Source organism: Trichomycterus rosablanca, chromosome 6, assembly GCF_030014385.1.
Source record: "Trichomycterus rosablanca isolate fTriRos1 chromosome 6, fTriRos1.hap1, whole genome shotgun sequence".
Classification (NCBI taxonomy): domain Eukaryota; kingdom Metazoa; phylum Chordata; class Actinopteri; order Siluriformes; family Trichomycteridae; genus Trichomycterus; species Trichomycterus rosablanca.
Window position 1 is genome coordinate 28,926,566 of NC_085993.1, and position 23,113 is coordinate 28,949,678.

A 23,113-nucleotide genomic window follows, 5' to 3' on the forward strand; every position below is an offset into this window, starting at 1 on the left:
AGGCTGAGATCTTTGAAACTGGTTGTATGTCATTGTGGAAGTGTAAAGAAGTGTGATGGCACTTGCTTTAGGGCTGTTCATTGTGCCAGTAAGCAGTGACAATGCAACATTAAAGAAGCGGGAGATGTTTAACCCACCAGTATTGGTTTGCAGGTTGTGTGGACAAGGCCTTGTTTCAAAAAACCATAGAAGGACACTATGGAGGTGGTTGAAGGAAGTGTACAGGGTTATGTAAGAAGACAAATGAGTAGTTGATCTAATCTCAGCAGAGTTGTAAAGTGTTTGTTTTGTATATAGTGTAGCGGACCTGCTAGAGGTCTCACCACCGTACCGAGTTATTTATGACAAAATGCACTACAAACATCGATTAGTGAATCACCAATGCTATTGTGTTCACCGCAAGTCCTCGTGTGAACGTTTGCATTTTTGTTTGACCCTTTTTGCATGCGTGAATGGTAATGTTTTGTTCATTGTGTAGGTGTTTTAGTCCTCACCCCTGGTGGATAGGTGACACTAATACAAAGGGTTTGCAAGTCTGACATTTTAATATTAATATTATCAAAGCGTTCCATCCCAGTGTCCCAGTGTGTTTTTTTCTGTTTTGTCGTTGGATTGGACTTTTCAAAGTGACATGTCAGTTCTGTCATCTGTCTATTCCTAAGTGAACTGGGAACGAATGAAGGAGTCGTAACCCCACCCATTAATAGCAACCAAAGCAGGCCCTGCTTCTTTAACTGAGCAGGTATTTGCAGGTTCATTTGCTGCTTACATGCATTATTACCTGCTTTCCGTCCAGTTTATGACTCACTGTGTCGCCGTCACTTTCTGTACATAGCTGTAAAAAGTGAGAAACAACTTTTTTTGTTGTTGACTTAGTTTTTTTTTATTGTGTTTTGTTTACCTCATTTCGTCCAAAGTATCCTTGACATCTAAACCCGAGAGGCCTGATTTAATTATTTATGAATATATATGCTAATCTAAAAGGGGAGGACTCTCACACTACTTGTTTTGTACTTTTCTTTTACAGTTCATTGACACCACGATTATCGTCATTATGGTTATGATTATCCTTGTTGTACATCTGATTATTATTATTATTGTTATTGTTATTATTATGAGTTTGTGTCAGCTGTACAGTTCCGTGTTAAAATTATACCTGATACAGAGTCTTATACTGTAATGTGTCTCCTTTCAATAAAGAAAATTGCTTCTTAATATTATGCCCTTTTCTTGTGTCTGTTCATGAAACTGTATTAACAATGAAAATGTAACCAGAAATGTTTTCGATGTTTAACACCTGTTAGACTTTCAAGTTGTTCAGATCGCTGTACAGTTTACACTACACAACTGGATCTCTTGTAATCGGGAGTCTTTTCAGTCATTGTGGTTTTCACACTACACGACTGATGGGCGATAGGGGGTCACACACTACACGATCTACAATCAGGAATCTGGTCTCCCAAACTATGTTTTGTCACGAAAACAAACGCTAGAAGTGACGAGGGGTTTAACTATACTACAACTTAAAATGCATGTCAACAATAAGCGAGCGATCTAAGTTGTTTGTGCGCTGATGTGCAGCATGAAAGCAAAGAGTTGATTGGGCTACGCGAACATCAGGGATTGTTCTGTAGTGAGTTGGAGGTTAATAAATGTTTTTGCAATGCAGTGTTGGTATTATGGTTTGTCGAGAACAATAAGGTCAGAAATACTGTAAAACGTGTGTGCCGACGTATTCTGATAGAAACTATATTATGCCCCTGTCCTACGTTTTACAACTCCTCCCCTGCCAGTCGCCCGACTGATATCCAGATATTTAGCATGCTAGATATCTCTCTTCAGTCGGCGAGCCACTCGGATCAAGTCGTTGAGCAGTGCACACATAGCGATTGAGAGTCAAGTTTCGATTGCCGAGCGAACGCCGTGTTGCCTCAGAGCCGGCAAATCTTGCGGCGACCAGTCGGCGAGCGAAAATCGGGGCAAACATCGTGTAGTGTGAACTAGGCATTAAGGATCCAGTTGTTTCAATGGAAGCTCTCCAAATTTGATCCCATTTGATTTAAAACGTCAGTTTCAGTTGGCAGTTTACCAGTTTTCAAGTAGATTTGATACAGTATTTGGCCAAAAGTATGTAAACACCAAAGCATGAACTGTTGGGCATGCAGCTCCAAAAACATGGGCATTATTTCTGCCCTTCTGTAACAGCCTCCACTTTTCTGGGAAAGCCTAAAAACTTTTAAATGCTAAGAATTTTAAAATGCAGCCCTGCACAAGACTGCTTTGTTTTTGCATATATGCTGTGCTGGAAATCAAATAGAAATAAACAAAACGGACAGACACAGAGTTACCCTGATTACAGATCTAATACAGCAGGGAAAACAGAAAGCAATGATTTATAAATCTTGCACAAATACAAGGTATTTATTGCTGCCACTAATCAACTGTTTGTTTGGGGTATTTTTTGTATATAAATTATATTGCTGCAACATGTTCCAACAAAATTATGGCATGTGCTGTAATCATTTGGGAGCCATATACACCAATTGTTGTACATGTAAAATGATTACCTATTCTTGATTGTTAAAGCACTTATGTCTCCATTGTTGTTTATTTGCAGTTTATATTTGCAATGTGTTGCATATTTTCATGGGAAAGAGATCTGGACTGCAGATAGACCAGGGTGCCTTTACAGTTGTTCAAGTTTCAAATGCCATAAATAATCAAACACTCCCATATAGGGATGTAACGATTCACCACAAGACAGTTAATAACTGAAAAAATTCTGTTCAAATCGATTCAAAATAAAAAATTCCACGATTTGACATGTAAAATTAATCGATATTCACTTTAAACAGCAGAGGGCACTGGTGCTATACACCTCGCCTGGTTAACGTCACTGGCGCTATACACCTGGTTGCCAAATTCAGGGTTTTTCAGCCAAATTGGGCTTAATTCTAAATTGTTTTGCATAGTTTGTACCTACCTCAGAATAAAAGGGCATTCATTATTTAGATAAATAAAAGGTAATCACAAATGCAGTATTGTATTTTCTTTTTTTTAAGAGAAATTATAAAAGGAAACGTTGTCATAATTTGTCTTTCAATTTCAGTTGAAAAAATCGTATCGTGAACCCAGTATCGTGAATCGCATCGCATCGTCGTGTATCATTACATCCCTACTCCCATACCATGTCACACACTGACTTTTGAACTTTTGGTAAAACACAGGATATGCTTTTCTTGCTTGGCCCAGAGAACACAGTATTTTTACTGAAACAATTTGAAAGATGAATTAAGAAGATATACTTTATTTGTCATATATACATATACAGATGTACAGTACAATGGAATTCTTTCCTCGCATATCCCAGCTTGTTTGGAAGCCGGGGTCAGAGCGCAGGGTCAGCCACCTTACGCCCCTGGAGCAGACAGGGTTAAGGGTCTTACTCAAGGTCCCAACAGTGGCTGCATAGCAGAGCCTGGATTTGATTCTTTAGACCAAAGAACTTGTCTGTACTTTACTTACTGAGTCCAGAAATATTGGCAGTGTTTCTGTGTGTAGTTAATAAATGGCTTGACCTTTGCTTAGTAAAATCTTAACTTGATATGTAGGTGCAGAGAAAAACAGTTTTTACTGACAAGACGTTTTCATAGTATTCTCTACCCCATGTGATTATATTCATTACAGAAGCATGTTGGTTTTTGATGCAGTGCCGTCTGAGGAATTGAAGGTCACAGGCATTCAATATTGGTTTTCATCATTGCCCTTCAAGCGCAGAGATTTCTGCATATTATTTATTTTTTTAAATAATGTTATGGACTGTAGCTGGCATAATCCCTAAATTGGCGTATTGGTATTATAATGTGGTATATTCAATCAAATCAATAAAATTAAATAGGTAAAACACTGAATAACTCTTTATTGTTTTGGTTTTAAAATACATTTTCAGGAATCTCAATTTGGTTAAGATCTGGTCATTCCAAAACACACTTTTATTTTCTACATTCACTGTCCATTTTATCATCTCTACTTACCATATAAAAGCACCTTGTAGTTCAACAATTACTGACTGTAGTCCATCTATTTCTTTACATACCTTTTTAGCCTGCTTTCACCCTGTTCTTCAATGGTCAGGACCCCCACAGGACCACCACAGAGCAGGTATTATTTAGGTGGTGGATCATTCTCAGCACTGCAGTGATGCTGACATGGTGGTGGTGTGTTAGTGTGTGTTGTGCTGGTATGAGTGGATCAGACACAGCAGCGCTGATGGAGTTTTTAAATACTGTGTCCACTCACTGTCCACTCTATTAGACACTCCTACCTAGTTGGTCCACCCTGTAGATGTAAAGTCAGAGACGATCACTCATCTATTGCTGCTGTTTGAGTTGGTCATCTTTGAGATCTTCATCAGTGGTCACAGGACGCTGCCCATGGGGCGCTGTTGGCTGGATATATTTTTGGTTGGTGGACTATTCTCAGTCCAGCGGGGACAGTGAGGTGTTTAAAAACTCCAGCAGCGCTGCTGTGTCTTATCCACTCATACCAGCACCATGTCAGTGTCACTGCAGTGCTGAGAATGATCCACCACCCAAATAATATCTACTCTGTAATGGTCCTGGGAGAGTCCTGATCATGAAAGGGGGCTAACAAAGCATGCAGAGAAGCAGATGGACTACAGTCAGTAATTGTAGAGCTACAAAGTGCTTCTATATGGTAAGTGGAGCTGATAAAATGGACAGTGAGTGTAGAAACAAGGAGGTGGTTTTAATGTTATGGCTAATTGGTGTATGCCAATAGTAGGTGAACATAATCCTAATTAATGACTTCAGATAGTTTTTAACATTGGCTAAAATCAGCTGTATAAAGTCATTTATATGCTTAATTTGTGAAGTGCTTTTTCCCTGTTCCAGCATAAAAGTACCCCTGTCCACAAACTGAGGTATGTATCAACAAGTTTAGATGAGCACTGACCTTAACCTTATTAAACACCTTTGGGATAAATTGAACTGTTGATTGTGAGGCAGGTACAGTGGTACCTTAAAACTCAACGTCAATTGGTTCTGGGACTGGCACTGAGTTTAAAAGACGTTGAGGTTCAAGGTATTTTTCCCCATAAGGATAGATGGGAAACCTGTTAATGCATTCCATGGTCCCGTGGAACTGCATATATTTTAGTCTAATGTAAAACAATGGGGTTGTTTTTGACACTTGATGTTCTGATACTAAAAATAACACAGATATAATATAAAAACACTGAAATACAGTTAAAAATAAATAACTGTTGCACAAAGCTTAATGTGACTTATTGTACTCAAACAAGCGAGGAATTTCATCAGTGGAGAGAACTTATAAGCAGTAATAATTAAGAAAAGTTTAATGTTTCTATGTTATAATTTTAACACATTAAGGTTTTTTTTAACGATAAGTGTTTTAGACTCTCAGAAAAAGCTGATTCTTACAATTTCTTAGAACCCTGAGCTATAACACAAGTTTAAAAGTGAAACAGAAGGAAAATCCAGCTAAACACAGACACATGTGGAGCTTTCAGAGTGGATTTGACAGTTTTTCACACAAATGCAGATTTGTCTCATCTTCGCACTTTGATGACAATTTACTGCACCGCTCAAGCAAAGCGCAAAATCAGTTTTTTAAAAAAGGTGAACACGTTGAGTTTAAAGGAAATGTTGTGTTTAAGGTACAAATTTCTTGACGAAGGGCATTGAGTTTCAAAGATTTTGAGTTTAGGGGACGTTGAGTTACAAGGTACCTCTGTACTTTCGTCCAACATCAGTGCTTCCCCTCACAAATGCTCTATTGACTGAATGTGCTCAGCTTCCCACAGAGCCACTGTCAAGTGAAGTCTCTTAAAGAGTAAAGGCTGTGATGGCGGGAAAACGGTTGGGAGGCAGCTCCATAATAACGTCAATGGTTTTGGAATCTGATGTTCAACAAGCTTTTGGATAGATGTCCACAAACATTTGGCCATATCATGTATAAATTGTGCATTTTTATTGAAATACTATTTCCTTCATAGTGCCCTTTATTTCTACTATTTTGTCCAGTGCTATTTTTACAGTAAACACAAATTTTTTAGAAGGTTCTCAAGATTTCTCTACATCTGTTAATGTTTACTTATTACTTTCCTCAGGACTGAAATACTGTGCTAACGAAATGCTGTCCACACCTATTAAAATTTATTATATTATATATTAAGTTTTTAAAAAATGCTTTTGCAACTTTTCACCTTGATAGATCTGTGCAGATCCCCCTGCAAGGTTTGATTGTATTTATTGAAGAATAGTTTCTATGAACAGATCTTTCTTGAGACAAGCAGATTTAAGTGTGCTTTTTACAGAACAGAGCACCTCTACAACCCACGATATGCCCCAATCCTAGCTTAGAACTGTTAAAGGTATTCACTTTCATGATTAAATGTGTACATTTGTTCTTCTTAAATTGTGCATAAAATGTTTTACATTAAATATTCACTGGACTCCATGTTCACTGTGTAATGGGTATATAAAACGTTTAGATGAAGGCGTGTTGCGATGTGCCCTGTAGACTCAGACTCAGCTTCTAATGGAATAATGTTCCTCTAATCCTCTCCAGATTCTTTATCTTCCTCACTCGCTCTTGCTCAGGAAAAGAGCAGCAGCTTTACATAGCTTCCAAGGAGGACACAGTGGGACATGACTCACACTTACAAAAGCCCCCTGACCTGCAGGGACAAAAGAGGCCTGAGCAGTCAGGGACAGCAGATGTAATTGAAGAGATTAGACGGGACCGAGAGGGAAATTGAGCACTGTATAGAGAAAAAAGGGTTATTGTTGGTTTGTGTGTGAGTTGGTTTGTTGAGGTTTGATGGATGACAAAGGTAAAGTGACCATAAAGTGTCCTGGGTCACCACAAGCTGCCCAAACTGTTTGCATCGAATCTCTGAAAGTGTTCTAGTTAAATAGAGTTTTGATTATGGTGGTGACAAGTGCTTCTGACTGCCAATAATTACTGTAAAAAGTCTAGTAGTCAAAGAACATCCATTACTAGTACAAATGTCTATGGAATGTAGTTTACTTTTTCAGCTGCTTAGTACAAACAGTAACATGCAGATAGGTTGAAGAACAAATGTATATATTTTTTTAAAAGCCTGCCATTAAACTGCATTGCCTGATACTGAAGAATAACCCAGTTTGACTGCTTTGCTTCAAAGAAGTCCTAAATAAACCAAAAACACTTATTTGAAATTGCATAATTTAGTACTAAACAGTGACACTACCAATAGTGAATAGTCTTGTTAAGTTTACACTGTTCTCTTTATCAGTTAATAATTTAAATATCTTGTGTGACTGAGAGCTTAAAAAATAATGTCACTCATACTGAAATCATGCGTTCTACTTTGTACATACCTAGTTACTTAATCTAACTCTTAATTTTAATGGTTATCTGTCATTTATACAGTTAATGTAAAAAAAAAAATTTCAATATTGTGTGTCTAATATTTAATTTGGGGCGACACGATGGCACAGTGGGTAGCACTGTTGCCTCACAGCAAGAAGGTCCTGGGTTCAATCCCCAGGCGGGACGGTCCGGGTTCTTTCTGTGCGGAGTTTGCATGTTCTCCCCGTGTCTGCTTGGGTTTCCTCCAGGAGCTCCAGTTTCCTCCCACAGTCCAAAAACATGCAGTCAGGTTAATTGGAGACACTGAATTGCCCTATAGGTGAATGGGTGTGTATGTGTGTCTGTGTGTGTATGTGTGTCTGCCCTGCGATGGACTGGCGCCTTGTCCAGGGTGTTACTGTGTGCCTTGCGCCCATTGAAAACCTGGGATAGACTCCAGCACCCATGACATTAATTGGATAAGCAGTTAAGAGAGTGAGTGAGTGAGTGAGTGATATTTAATTTCTTACTACCTACCTTACTTTATATTATAGTTTGTGTCATCACAATATTTTTAAATGCATGCTTAGAATTATATTGAAAATATATTGAAAAAAGTCAACTTATTTAAAACATGACAGTTTTTTTTATTAATCATGGGAATAATCAGATGTAAATGATTTTATAACTACAAACATTCTCATTGTATCAGGATTAATGGAAAGTAATGATTTCTTTTTTTCCAGTTGTATCAAGATTCTCACAGTAACAGGTGAGTGACTGAACACTACATACATAACAGGTGAGTGAATGACTTATTTTACCTTGTTGATTTATTTTCTTAATACTGTAACAGGTGAGTGACTGAACATTACATACATAACAGGTGAGTGAATGACTTATTTTACCTTGTTGATTTATTTTCTTAATACTGTAACAGGTGAGTGACTGAACATTACATACATAACAGGTGACTGAATGACTTATTTTACCTTGTTGATTTATTTTCTTAATACTGTAACAGGTGAGTGACTGAACATTACATACATAACAGGTGACTGAATGACTTATTTTACCTTGTTGATTTATTTTCTTAATACTGTAACAGGTGAGTGACTGAACACTACATACATAACAGGTGACTGAATGACTTATTTTACCTTGTTGATTTATTTTCTTAATACTGTAACAGGTGAGTGACTGAACATTACATACATAACAGGTGACTGAATGACTTATTTTACCTTGTTGATTTATTTTCATAATACTGTAACAGGTGAGTGACTGAACATTACATACATAACAGGTGACTGAATGACTTATTTTACCTTGTTGATTTATTTTCTTAATACTGTAACAGGTGAGTGACTGAACATTACATACATAACAGGTGACTGAATGACTTATTTTACCTTGTTGATTTATTTTCTTAATACTGTAACAGGTGAGTGACTGAACATTACATACATAACAGGTGACTGAATGACTTATTTTACCTTGTTGATTTATTTTCATAATACTGTAACAGATGAGTGACTGAACATTAGGAATGGCTTCCTTAACCTTGTTGATTTATTTTCTTAATACTGTAACAGGTGAGTGGATAAATGTTATGAATGACTTCTTTTATCTTGTTGATTTATTTTCTTAACACTGTAACAGGTGAGTGACTGGATATTTTTTTTACTATTTGTTTCATTTTCCACCTACTGTAACAGAACTAAATAAACTCAATAATTTATTTTACCAGTTGTTTCAATCTCCGGTTACTTTCTGTAACTGTTCCTTGATTTTCCAGTTAGTCAGTGTACCTAATAACTGATTTAACATCAAGATCTATATAGATTTTTACTAGTGGTTTTTAGTTACTCACAGTAGAGATAACTAATAAAAGTGAGGCTTAAAGTGTTTAACCAGTTGTATTATTTACTGATATTTAAAAAATTAACTGATTGGGCATTGGTATTTTTCATCTGCTTACTGCCACAACAGAAACGGTACTTACTCATTACACAAGATTCAGTTCAGATTCAGAATCAGTTCACAAGGTTATATCGAACACAGTCATGATCAATTTTGTATCTCCTATTCACCTCACTTGCAAGTCTTTGTACTGTGGGAGGGAACCGGAGCACCCGGAGGAAACCCACACAGACACGGGTAGAACATACAGTCCAGAAAGGACCCAGACCGCCCCACCTGGGGATCGAACCCAGGACCTTCTTGCTGTGAGGCGACAGTGCTACCCACTTAGCCACTTTGTTTAACAGGACTAATTTGACGTTAATCTACAAGCACTATTTCTCTGGGACATATTGTACAATGCACTAAAAGGAAGAGTATGTGATATGTTCATTCTCTTGAACCTTCTCTTGAGAAAGGTCAAAAAAAGACCTAATGTTTTGGCTGACCAACTTAGTTGTGTTTTGTAAATGTAAACAAATTTAAAATTTGATGTCTGCAACATCATCTAAAAAGGTTCAGACAGGGGCAGAATATAAGTAAAAAGTTCATAGACAGTTTTGAAATATTCCACATTAGAGAGTATAATGTCATGGTACGAAAGGAGGATCCATAAATGGCTTAGTCTTTTCAAGCAAAGATAGATTCTGGCTCACTCATTTCCAAAGTTAATCAGTTTAAATAGAACCGTTTTAATGCAAAACTAAAAATATACTACCATCATCTATCATACATAACATTGTTAAAAGAGTCAAGGAATCCAAAGACATCTCAGTTTGTTCAAGTCAAGGCTGGAAATCACTGATGGATGTACATGACCATTGAGCCCTCAGACAACACTTTAGTTAGCCACATGGGTTTGGGAGAACTTTAGATAACCGTTATCACTAAACACAGACTGCCACTGCATCCAGTAATACAACCTGAATCTCTATTACATAAAGAGAAAGCCATACAACAATTCTATGCAGATATACCACCAAGTAATCTGATCCTGTGCTCAGATGGATGTGTGCTGTGATTAGTCCATGGTTCAGCTTGTTTTCTAGAAAAATAGACACAGGGTTCTCCATGACAAGACAAAAAAGTGTCATTTAGACTGTTATCTGCAAAAGCCTACATTTATTGTGATATGGGGGTCCATCAGTGCCCATAGCATATGTTTGAATGTACCAATGAACATGATGTGTGTATTGGGATTTTGGAGAGACAAATAATACCATAAAATTTTCTAAATTCCATTAAGTTGGTCATTAAAACATTTCTTTGTACTTTGTAACTGCCAGTTAAGGAATCGGGAAGTCATTTTGACTTTTCCAGAAATTGGGTTTTAAGGTTCATGGTTTAAAAATCAAAGTGTAATGTTCAACTGATGCACTTGGTTAATTAATAGATTGCTCTGATGTGTTAAACAGTGAATATACAATAGGATAGTTTTGATCCGTATTATATGCCGTGACGAAAAGCCTGCCAGGCTGAAGCATCTTGTCCGACTCTAGTCTGTTCATTCCTCGTCATAAATCAGTTTCACTTCTCAGTGTGATGGTGTCTAGTGAGATAAAGTGCTGGTTCAGTGATTTAACATAGTTAGGTTCATCTATCAGTGTGTGAGGCTCACATTTACACTCTAATGGCATTAGAAATGCTAGAGAGGCCCTGAAATGAGGCGTGAGCAAGGCCATCACTGTGTGATGATAATCTTGCCGTGTTCAGAGGATCTGGTGAAGCATCCACTGACAGTTTAGCCCACACAGAGATGACAGAGACAGGAAACAGAAAATGATATAGAAATATGAAATACAGTTTCAATAGAAACTCTCTTTTATAACATTAATAATAATAAAATAAAGAAATATGTGGGGTTTTTTAGCTAATATTTTCTCCTTTTTTCATTTTATGTACATTAACTGTTTTATCCTGGTTACGGACATGGTGGGTCCAGTTTCACTAGGAAATACTTAGCGAAAAAGGCAGAAATACCCTGACCAGGTTGCTAATCCTTTGCAGGGCTTCAGCCATTTCTCCCCCTCTCCTCAGACATATTTAATCATGACAGCGTATATGCCTGGCCACTCAGTAGCACAAACCCTGATCCCAGTGATGGTGGGTTAGTGTGCCAGTTGAGCGCCTCAGATGCGATTTTAGTAATAAATACTGTATATAAAGCATGGTATAATTAAAGCCATAATTGTTTTCTATCAGGGATGGCACACTGGTGTTGCAGTTTGTGTTGATGCTGCATTGTGGCAGTGGTGGTTTAGTGGTTAGATTTATGAGAATCCAGATAAATCTGCAAAAGATCAAGGCTAACCAATGCTGTAGGCCTATTACCTCCAATCTCTCATACAGCACTGCATTTAAAACCAACATGCGTCTGCAAAAAATATACACAAGAAAGAAAAAAAACGACACAAGAATGGGAATGCTTCGGAAAACCCTTGTCAGTTAACCCAGCAAACACCTTTTTTGCTATTTTATTTTATGCATTTTCTCCCCTTCTAATTTAGCGTAGCCACGTCCAGGAGGGTATATCTGCCTGACACATGCTTCCTCCAATGCACACGTAGTTCACCAACCCCTTCTTATTTGCCCATACCCCCATCCCACTTCAAATGCACCGTAAAGCTTTACCTCAGAAAAATCCATGCTTGCTAAAAGGGGGACTACAGAGTAGAACAAATGCCCTCTGACGTGTAAAGGCTCTTCTTTTTATCAGCCAAAGACATATAAGTTCCTTCACTAGTGTTTGTAACCTTTTAACTTTAACTATAATTATCATTATTATATTAATGATGTATATGAAAATGCGATGTTTTATTTATTTAAAAGTCATATGAGTAATGGACTTTGAGTAAATACCCCAGTAGCAGTAGAATACTAACATAATATTCTTTATTCATGGACAATGTACCTCCAGTAAATGGCCTTTCCTCTTTGCCCTGTACATACAGACTCAGTTACTTGGTGTGTGTGTGCTTGTGTGTGTGTGTGTGTGTGTGTGTGTGTCTTTGTTGGGCTCACAACTTGTACCTCCAGCCAGTGCCTATTAGGTGGCACAAATCTCAGAGCTTGTTCTTCATCAGAATTAATCATTTGGGGTTAATTTAAACCTTGGACAAGTTGCTGTTAATTTAGTGTGCAAGGGTAATGCAGGAGTGAAAAGCTGAGGGCCTGGCCAATCCCCTCGGGGCCCATTTATCTGTCAGCCAGGGCGACCGGCCTTGATTACAATTTGCAAAAAAATTCATTAAAGGCAATTGTCAGATCTCTCTCCCCGCTCTTTCTCTTTCTCTGTCTTACTCTTTCTCTCTCCCTCACACTCACAAGTGATCTGTTTTACTTCATCCAAACCTTTCTTCCAAATTTCTCAACATAAAATATAGTGTGTAATTCAATTCCATTCATTACAGACCTTTCCATGTGTTACATTTGAATGCACATGATTCAGTTACTGTGTGTGTGTGTGTGTCTGTGTGTGTGTATGTGTATGTGTGTGTGTGTGTGTGTGTAAATGATGAGATGCTGATGAGAGCCCATTGAGGTTCGTTGCTGATGGCCAGTCACTCTGCTCCTATAAATCTGATCTTTACTCTAATTCATGCTATCCTCTTGGGAAAATTAAAGCTACTGTGTGAGTTTAATAAAAAGATGTTGGAGGAAGTTCAAATTATGAATCACTAAAGGAGTGCAAACTTGAAAGAGGAACAGTCATGTAGTCACATATTCTTGTTATTCATTAACATATATCCCACTGAACAAAAAAAAAAAAAAAAAAAAAACATGACATTATTTATGTACTCTGTGTACAGAGGGTGAACCAAGGTGCATAGGGTGACACTGGACACACCACAACCCTGACAAGGATAAAGTGGGTAGTGAAAATGAACAAAAGATTAAATAAGTGACACTTTGTAGTAATTTTAAAAATACTACATTATATTATTATGAATATTACAATGCATTATACTGCCTACATTTTCTAAACTGCTTTTATAATTCTCCTGCTTCAGGGTTCTGTGGTGATTCTTGGTAATTTGGTAAATTAATTCCTCGCATGCTCAATAAGAATAATAATTTAAGTGTAATGATTTCAATTTTAAATTATGAAACTGTTTAATAATACAGCTTTTTGCTTTCATTACAAATAGCCCAAAGTAAAAGATTATATATGTGTAAGGCTTTACTTGTGAATTTATTTATGTATTTATAAAAATAATAAAGTACAATATTTACATGTTTTGGTAAACCTATTTTCTTAATTTGGTATTACTGTTATTATTATTATTATTATTATTGTTGTTGTTGTTGTTGTTGTTGTTGTTGTTGTAGTAGCTGTAGTTGTTGTTCTTTTTCTTCTCCTTATCTGATCAAACTAACATTTAACATAAGGTTGGCTGGCAGCACTAAATGGCATCATGATGTTATTCAGATCTGATTGCGCACAAACATTTCTAATTGCGCACAAAGTTAACTAGAGGTTTGGACCCATCGCGACCCTGGCCCATAATAATAATAAATAATAATAATACATTTTATTTATATAGCGCTTTTCAAGATACTCAAAGACGCTTAAAAGAGAAAGACGCATGTGCGGTAAGTGAAAATGAATAATGGATAAAGTAACGTTATAATTTTTAGTCACCACGTTGTGACTAATTTGCCCTTGAATAAGCTAAAACAAATATTATGCAAATACCGACAACTATTTAAAACATGCATAAATTATTTATCATCCTGAAAAACGTGCAGGCTTAGGCTTGTTTTCCAAATGTCGAAGATAAAATGACACACACACTGAAAATAATGAACAACCAATAACAACGTGCAAACACTGGTAAAGCGTAGTAGCAGACCTTATCAATATACACTAATATAAAACACATAAATATGGAACATATAAAAACAAAGGAACAATTTGACCTACGTAAAACTATAAGTTTGTGATGTGTTGTATTGCATAATTTATGAAAACGTTTGCAGATATTTACGGACTCGGTTAAATTTGCATACACTTTTTGAAATACCTTAAATACAATTTAATCATGTTTCTAGTGAGTAGTAATGAACAATAAGAAACACTTGTATTACTTTACCTAAAACAGGATTTGGATCCCCTTGTGGCATTCCTGCTGTTGCCTCCAAATATTGCCAATAAATGTGGGTATCCCTCAGTTTTAACAATGTCTTTTCCTCATTGTGTACTTCCTTCTCAAACCTTAAAAGCATATTTGAGTTCCTACAAAAGCGAATGATAAATACAATGTAGTATGATTAACATAATTTGCAGCTGGGCAAAAAACATAATTTTTAAAAACAAATAAGCTACACAGAACATTTTGCCCATACTTCACGCAACGTTTTAGTACATTATAGCAGTACATAAAAGCCAACGTCTTCAATGGCATATCTAGCTAATTAGAAAGTTTACCTCCAAAAACAATTGGCTACTTTTCAAATAATAATTAATATCTAAAAGATGTTGTATTAACTAAACAAAAATATTTCGACGTCCCAGCACATCGTGTGTTAAGTTGTTAATCATTTTGCACAATTCTGCGGTTAGCTAAATGCTAATCTGCTTCCATCGTAACTAAAGCAGTAAAGACTGTAAATAATTTAGCTAACAATACAAGTTTGTATGTTTGCTTCTCAACAACTTTTTCGTAAAACATCAACTTCGCAGTTTTGAGAAATAATAAGAGCAAAATAAATAAATACACGTTAACATAAAGCAGGCCAGTGTAGCTAAATAAGCTACAAACAACTAGAATCATCAGCATGAAATGCAAAAACTAAACTTAGTTTTAAATATTTTTTTTTCTGTAAGGTGGCAGAAGTTATGTCTCTCTGCAATTTTATGGGAATAGATGAAGAAATTTAACATTGTAATGACTTCTAACGGACATTTCTAATGATTTATATTTGTAGTGTGAAGAAACGTGAATAATAAATAAAATTTAACTACATGTAAATTTGAGTTGATTTATTATTTAAGCTTGCGTGGTAATTTCAGTCCAAACTGTAAAAAAAACATTGGATGATTAAAACAAAACTTTGTGTTGAAAATCACACATTATACACAATTAATTATACACAAAATCACTTGTTCTTAACACACGGATATGTGACACAGTATGTATTGTTTCTGAAACATGTTTTGAGTTGGTGTCTTGGTGTTACTTTAATTTTACAGCCACCTGTTTAAAACCAGAGCTTTTTTATTTTTAAGAAGCACGACCGTTAGTAAAAGCTTATTTCATTGAGTAAACAGTATATTTTTAATAAGCACTGAAAATTTGTAACGGCGTGTGTTAATATCCGAAAGTTTATTGGCTAACACACAATCAAAAGTTAGGTTACAGAATTATATTTAACATGTTTAGTTAACTAGGCTATTAAGCTAATAAGTTGGCAAGGCAGAATGCCTGGGTGGTTGTTAAGAGGTGTGTATAAGGCTATGTTTAACTCCCTACCCTAATATAGGCCCAACTCTTTCTTTTGAGTATTGAAATGTTAATTTAATTAAATGCACTTTATTTGAATACATTTGTAAGGAAAATGCTTCTAATTAATTTAGTTTGAATGACGTTGACGAAAGGTTCACCTGTTACAAACGTTTAAAACGTTATAAAACACGTGTCTAAAGGTTTCAGAAAATAATGCTGCACATTGTTGTAACAATTCTTTAAAATGCTTAATTTCTACTTTCTAACTACATGTATACAAAGTAGCAAAGTATACCAAAATACCATTAACAACGCGGCAAAGTCTCGTTATAAAAATATCTTAAATAAGATCTGCAGTCTTTTCTGACTGTAAAGCGCTATCGCATAATCCTTATAGGTTTCATTTTTTGCCTGTAAATGGTGAAATAATTCAGATTACGGTGCCTTATAACCTTGTAAGAACCGCCTGTCCATTATTCCACCATTATAAATATAAGACACTACTTGATATCATCTGATTTGACTGGTGATAAGCTGCATTTTGAGGTAAAACAATTATATAACAACAACAACAACAACAGCAACAATAATAATCACTGGAATGTAGAAAGCCTTTTTTGTTTTATTAGATTACTTGGTTTTACAGATTTATGTAAAGACGTCGGCAACAAGCTACTACCTGCTTGACTGTTGATTGCATTTAAATTCCCATTAATGGATTTTAGGAGACGCCTTTATTCAAAGCGACTTACAATTTTAGCTAATTACAGAGCAAACAAGTGAGGGATGAGGACCATACTTGGAGCCCTAGTGGCTACTTGGTGGTGATGGGGCTTGAATCGGCGACCTCCCGAGTCCAGTACGTCCACCGCTGAGCTATCACTGCCCGTAATTGTGCAAGGGTTAGGGTTAGGGTAAGGGTTGAAAATCGGTAAAGGATAGTTATTAATTTTACTGCTGTTATTGTTTAAAAGGTTTACAAACATTTGCAATCTACACCATCATGGCTTTAATTACAATTTGCCTTTTTCTAAGAAATAATGTTAAACACCATCACTTTTACTGAGAGTCATCTTATGATCATTAACACCATAATAAATAGGCGCACAAATCTTTGTCAATTATACATGGTTTACCTTTAATGCACACAATCTCAACTCAATAAACTCTTCGTATTTCAGCAACTCTTTGCACATCATTAAATAAATTAGCAGCGTGCGCCCATGAAAACATAATTAAGAAAACAAACAAATATCAGTTAAAATACATAAAATACACGGATTTAATAGAGCAGACCATAATTGAGGGAATTATTTTTTTTTTTTTCATTTAGTGGAATTCTTATAGTGCTTCAGTAGCCCAAAAGTGCTCCTCTTCATGTCTGCACACACTCACATACTGAACAGTAAAGAGAAAACAAATTAAAAGAGAACTGAAATAAACTCAATTTTCACATTTTCACGTGGTTGGAAATATACAGTAAATTCGAAAGAACACACACTCTGTAATTTGTGCAGGATTTGGTCCACAGCAGCCCCCTTTCTTTTGAGTTTTTCTCTTTGTTATAGGCAGTCTCTTACAATTCCAAAACGAATCCTAACGCAACTGATACTATGTAAAAATTGCACGCCATCTATAGTAACACGACTGATGGCGTACAGTTTTGCCATTATCTTTAATACAGTAGTATGCAATTTCGTTACGCAAGTCGAAACGCAACATTGTTGCGTCCTTTACAGTTTTTAACTCCTTGTGGATAAATGTAGACAGCTGTTCCAAATGTAATAACATAATGTGGCATTTTGAGCCTCTAAAACAATTCATTTTTAACATAAGTTTATATTTGGCACAAGAAGTGTGTGTCAGGGTCTGGCCTGCTCCAGCTGCTGGTGCTGGCTTCGAATGGCAAAGCGGCTCACATGCACTGGAATGGGCACCACGATTTTTGGGTTTCGGGAGGGCTCGCCTGCTTTGGTGTTGACGTTACCAGCCTTTACGCGCTTCCACTTGGCCCTGCGGTTCTGAAACCAGATCTTCACCTGCACCTCGCTAAGCTTCAGGGCGTGTGCGATCTGTGAGCGTTCAGTCAGAGACAGATACTTTTTACAGTGAAACTCCTTCTCGAGCTCCAGCAGCTGCTCGCTGGTGAAAGCCGTCCTACGTCTCCGGTTCTTCCCGCCTGAACCCCCGGTACCGGAACGCACACCATCCTCCAGCCCTGCAGCTGTATCACTGTCCTCTTTAGGACACAGAGAGTTAGAGGATGCCGCCACGTTGTCGTCTGAGCTATAGTCGAGATCACTGTCCATAGAGAAGCATTCGTCCTTTCTCGAACACTCGTCCTCCTTGGGATCGTCTTTGCCGTGATGTCGTACTGTGGATTGTAAAATATATGATTTGAATCACCAATTCAATAATTCATGAATAGTTTAGTCTATTAACCTGATCAAGCAGTGGCCTGCAGTTTATAATCAGTGTAACGTGCACTTTTGCCTATGTTTATTTTTGGTAATTTTACGCGTAATTACACATGTGGCCTCTAGTGCAATGACAACAAATAAGCAACCATAGGTGGAATAAACTCTGGAAAATAAAGATATCATAGATACAAAACCAGAAAGCACTGTTGTATATTTCCCAAAGAAGCTGCTTAGGCTTTTTCTGAACTTGTTTGTTGCGTCATTATAAAACCAAATAAATATTTCACACAATATAGTAGGTTTAGCAATGCTCCAGAATATGTAAAGCGTGCTGTCACATATATAATGTCAACAGTTTGGGGAGGGGTGTAGCATTAACACAGATATGTCAATTTATAATTTGAGAGTTTAACCAACTATGTGCCATATTATTTACTCAATATTATTTACGGCATTTAATGTATATTATCTCTTCTTAACGCAAACTAGGTCAGTGGTACTTAAATTCGTAACTTATATTCAAACAGATATTCCTAATTCTTGCCGTATACTGCATATTTAACTGGTAAGCCACTTTGTAATTGGTTAAGAAGTACTTAAAAAGTCATTATAAGTTATAAAATTGGAAAAAATCTGATAAAGAATATTTTTTATGCCGTTTTTATTCCACAAATAATATTTTCATGGATGCTTTAAAGCTATTTTGTTGTAGTTTTTTTTTTACCAAAACAGAACTTTACCCTTAAGGATGTGCAAAGGTTTGGAGGTATTTAATTCTTTTTGACACAAAAAATTAGGTAAAATATCACATGTCACATGTGGCACATGTGGCGTTTTGTGACTCTTTTATTTTTAAGTTTATATACTATTTAATATACTACTTACTGTGTACGGTTTTCTACTCCTTACAAACGCCAGCTTGTGTGTGTGTGTTGGAATCTACAATTTCGCTATAGTATTTTTTTCCTGTTTGTATGGAATTTTTGGAATCAATAACTCTGATAATATACATTTGGTGTCTGACAAGTCTTCTAAAATAACACCTTGATAAAGACTGAACAAAGTGCATTGGATATAGTGTTAGAGCCACCAAAATAGGCCGACTGAAGTTACACACATTAAAAAGCCACAACAGCGTTTTTTAGAAGGATGTCATAAAGGAACAATCTGTAGTTCCCTGAGGATGAATCTTTCAGTGAACGATTCCAGTTCTACAATGGACAGAATATTAATTTCAAACAAATTAGACAATTTCACTTATTAGAATCAATTATTGTGTATAAGTATTTGTGGCACCAAAAAACTGAACTGTTTTCTTCTTTGTTACTGTTTAATATTTTTCACTCTTTTTTTGGAAGTGTAGCCTGCTATTTGACACAGTTGTTACTGTATCTAATACCCTAGTCACAAATTTCTACAAACTACAAAGTGCACAGTGGACGCTAAGCATCTACATGGACTAAACGCATATGCATTGTGATTTTTTCTGTGCGATTAATATTAATAAGCATAGCTAGGCTTACTCATCTATGGTAAATATTGTAAACAGTGTTCTACACTTGTATGTACGGTGTGGTTTCAGAGCCACCAAAAAGACAGATGTTTTTGTAATTAATTCATCAATTGTTTTGTAATTAGACACAAATTTTAAAACTAGTTTCAGTTTTTGTTGTCCTTACAATACTCACTTAAACTAAATACAACGTTAACGACGTGAGTAATTAATTCAATTATTTTAAGGCACTAACAAAATCCTAACTTATACAATATGTGTCTATACTAACTACTGTGAGTATTTTCGATTATGGCTTTCATTCCACGACTTTCACTCAGTATACTGTAGCGTGTTTTAATGAACTAAAATCAGTCTGGTAAACTATGCTCCACTTCACTTTGATTTACCTTTATCTGTGACATAAATTCCTGACTCGCAAGTGATTCTTCCTTCTTTTTTTAGCTTTACACATACATGTCCATACGTCTAACTGATCGAGTCTACATTGACTTAAGCTTAAGGCCAGTGGAACATTAAAATACCACAAGATCTTTCTCCATCACTCAGTTTAAATGGGCTAATTTAAAAAAGTAATGTGAAGAAGTTTGCCTGCAAGGCACTGCTCCCTGAAAATCCTGCTAACGGCCTTAAATGCCATCTGATAAGTGAGGTTCATGACAGTAGGCTTCTGAGTCACAGCCATAACAAACTATTCCCCAGGGCCTTTAAATCATTATTTTGTCATTAAAGAATCTAGTGACATTTTAGAAGACAGCCGTCCCTCTTTTATCACTGTGTTTCTAGGTATGCGCCAGTCTGCGCTCTGATTTATTTTCACATAATGCTTTTATATGGACTGTATTTATGGTAAACCTTTTTTCTTACCCAGACTGGTCGTTTTAAAGTTGGGGAAATATTTATGTCAGGCCACGGTCTTATAAAGGCTTGTTATTATATTACAAATAAAACTTATATAATTTACAATAAATTTACAGCTTTTTACAATAAATTTGTGAACAGCTTTACACCTTTTAATATATATCCTGTCTCCACGTTTTTATAAATGATTTATTCTTTTATTCAGTTTAATTTAACAGGTAAAGTCTTGACTCACCTGTAGCGGACTGCACCGGCTCATCATGGAAGGGCAGAAGCACCCCGGCCTCTTTGCCCAGAAAACTTTTACCATCCTCAGCATCCAGACGGATCTCATGGGATTTTTCGAATGCCGCATGAAGAGCCTGTGAACTAAACTTTCTGGCAGCTTCTGAATGCTGAGGCAGGCTGGCCATGAGCGTGGAGGTGAGCGCCATGCCCTGCGCCAAACTGGAGCAGAACGCGCCAGGTAAAGCAGTGGGCAAAGCGGCGAGCTGGTGGTGATGAGGCGTCTGTGTCAGACCGGGAGGAGGTGGTGGTGGAGGTGGAGGGAGCACAACGGACCGGTAAGGCATAAACATTGGGTAACCAGTGTAAACGAAGTGTCCCGGACTGGGCTGCTGCGAGCTGCCAATCAGCGAGTCAATGCTGAAGGCAGTAGTGTTTCCCAGCGGACGCTGCATCATGGCGAAGGGCGCACCGAATGCCGCACTCATAAGCTCGTCTACTGCAAACTTTTAAGATTTTTTTTAACTATTAAAGACTAAGGGTCGGGTCGGTAGTGGGGGATTCTCTTTGCAACTTTCATTCGCGCCAAATCCAAACAGAATCGATTTTTCGCGTCTGTCACGGCGTATTTTACGCACGAGATTGGGTTATGCATCAAATCGAAGCGCCGTGATGGCAGGTGCCGATATGAACAGTGACCTCTAAACTGATGGTCTGCAAATCCCAGGGTAAATGTCCGTTTCCCGGGATGGTTAAACCATTTCGCCTGCGTTTAAAGATCGCTCCAAAAGCATTGAGCTGAAAACTATTTCAACCCGTAATTCCGTGTCCATTAAAAGTCCAGTTGCACAAAATGTACGCACGAACACGCGTTTCAGGGTCCTTCTGTTTGTAACGCACAAACGCTTCCAACTGTGAGTTTCCTGATGTTTAAATCGATCTCATTTAAAGCTCCGTGGGTTTTACCTTCACCGGGAAATCTCTGAACATCTGTGATCAGCTGCTGATGTGAGAGTTTGAATTGCGCTCCCTCGGTTTAAGCGCCTGGACGGTGCACCTAGACCACGCCCACAAATCAGCACGCTATCCCCATTGGTCGCTCTGAGCGCGTTTGCACAGAGCTGCTTTGATGCGTCGGCTTCCGACTCAGATATAGCATGAAGAATGTCCATCTAAACAGACAGTTACAATCACTGCAGCGCTCAGAATCCACTACATCTGTAGCCTATCTGTAACTATGAATAAGAATGTCACCACGTTTCCAGAACAACAGTTATTCATTCATTCATTCATTGTTTAACCACCACTGTATCCTATTCAGGGTTGCGGTGGGTAATGAAACATCCCGTAGAAAACATCACAGGGCACACACACACACACACACACACACACACACACACACACACACAAACACACTGACATCTATCGCAATTTTAGTAGCTCCAATTAACAACAACAACAGGACTAAGTCTGGAAGAGAAAGCCCGGATATACCTTGTTTTCGTAATCAAATTTTCACTAACCGGTTTGTCCTGGTTAGGGTCGCGGTGGACTAGAGGAACTAAGGGAAACGTCCAGATTATGGGCAGACCTGACCAGTCTTTAGCAGGGTATCACAGGCTGACTTAAATACCCACTCATAAACTCTTCCTGAATTTAGTAGCCAACCCACCACCTCTATAATAAATTGATCAATCAACCAATAAATCAATAAATCAACCATTTATTACTAGTAAAAAACACACACAGAGAATAAAAATAGACAACTACTAAACCAAGACAAATAAGTGCTCATTATTTCCTTCCACAAATGTGTAAATCGTTTTTTAAGAAGTTTATTAAAATGTTAAAATGTCAAATAGCTGACAAAACTGTCAGTGCATTTAAATTACTTTACAAAAATTCTATATTTTTCCTGATAACAAATATTAGATACATATATAATTTGTTCTAACAAACCCGATGCCACATCTCAGTACAGAAGAGGGCCTTAACAGATGTGTTACATTTAAACATCACATTGGTTGTTAAGCATTAGTGGTGTAACAAATTCTTGTTCTACTTTATCTAAGTCTTTATTGTATGTGTAATCAGATAAAAACTTGTAGGTGATTGCTTTTATTAAAAAACAAGTTTTCTATAGTCACTCATATGATAAAATTGCAGTGCATAGAAATGGTCCTTCTTCCTTTGTGAATCTAAAATTAATCTAAAGGTAGGAGAATTATTAATGAATACTATAATCACATTTTTGTGATGATGTGCTCCATCTTAATGTATCTTAAAGTTATTTTCAATACAATGCTATA

The 23,113-nt window shown here is 36.8% G+C and overlaps 1 protein-coding gene across 1 annotated transcript; it reads right to left on the reverse strand.

The window, feature by feature from the left end:
- Nucleotides 1-17,519: 17,519 nt before the first annotated feature.
- On the reverse strand, nucleotides 17,520-21,292 carry gbx2 (gastrulation brain homeobox 2). The gene is made up of 2 exons (XM_062996801.1): nucleotides 20,815-21,292; nucleotides 17,520-18,159 (listed from the first exon to the last, which is right to left on the reverse strand). The coding sequence occupies exons 1-2, from the start codon at nucleotides 21,290-21,292 to the stop codon at nucleotides 17,648-17,650; spliced, it is 990 nt and encodes a 329-aa protein (XP_062852871.1). The 3' UTR covers nucleotides 17,520-17,647.
- Nucleotides 21,293-23,113: the final 1,821 nt, after the last annotated feature.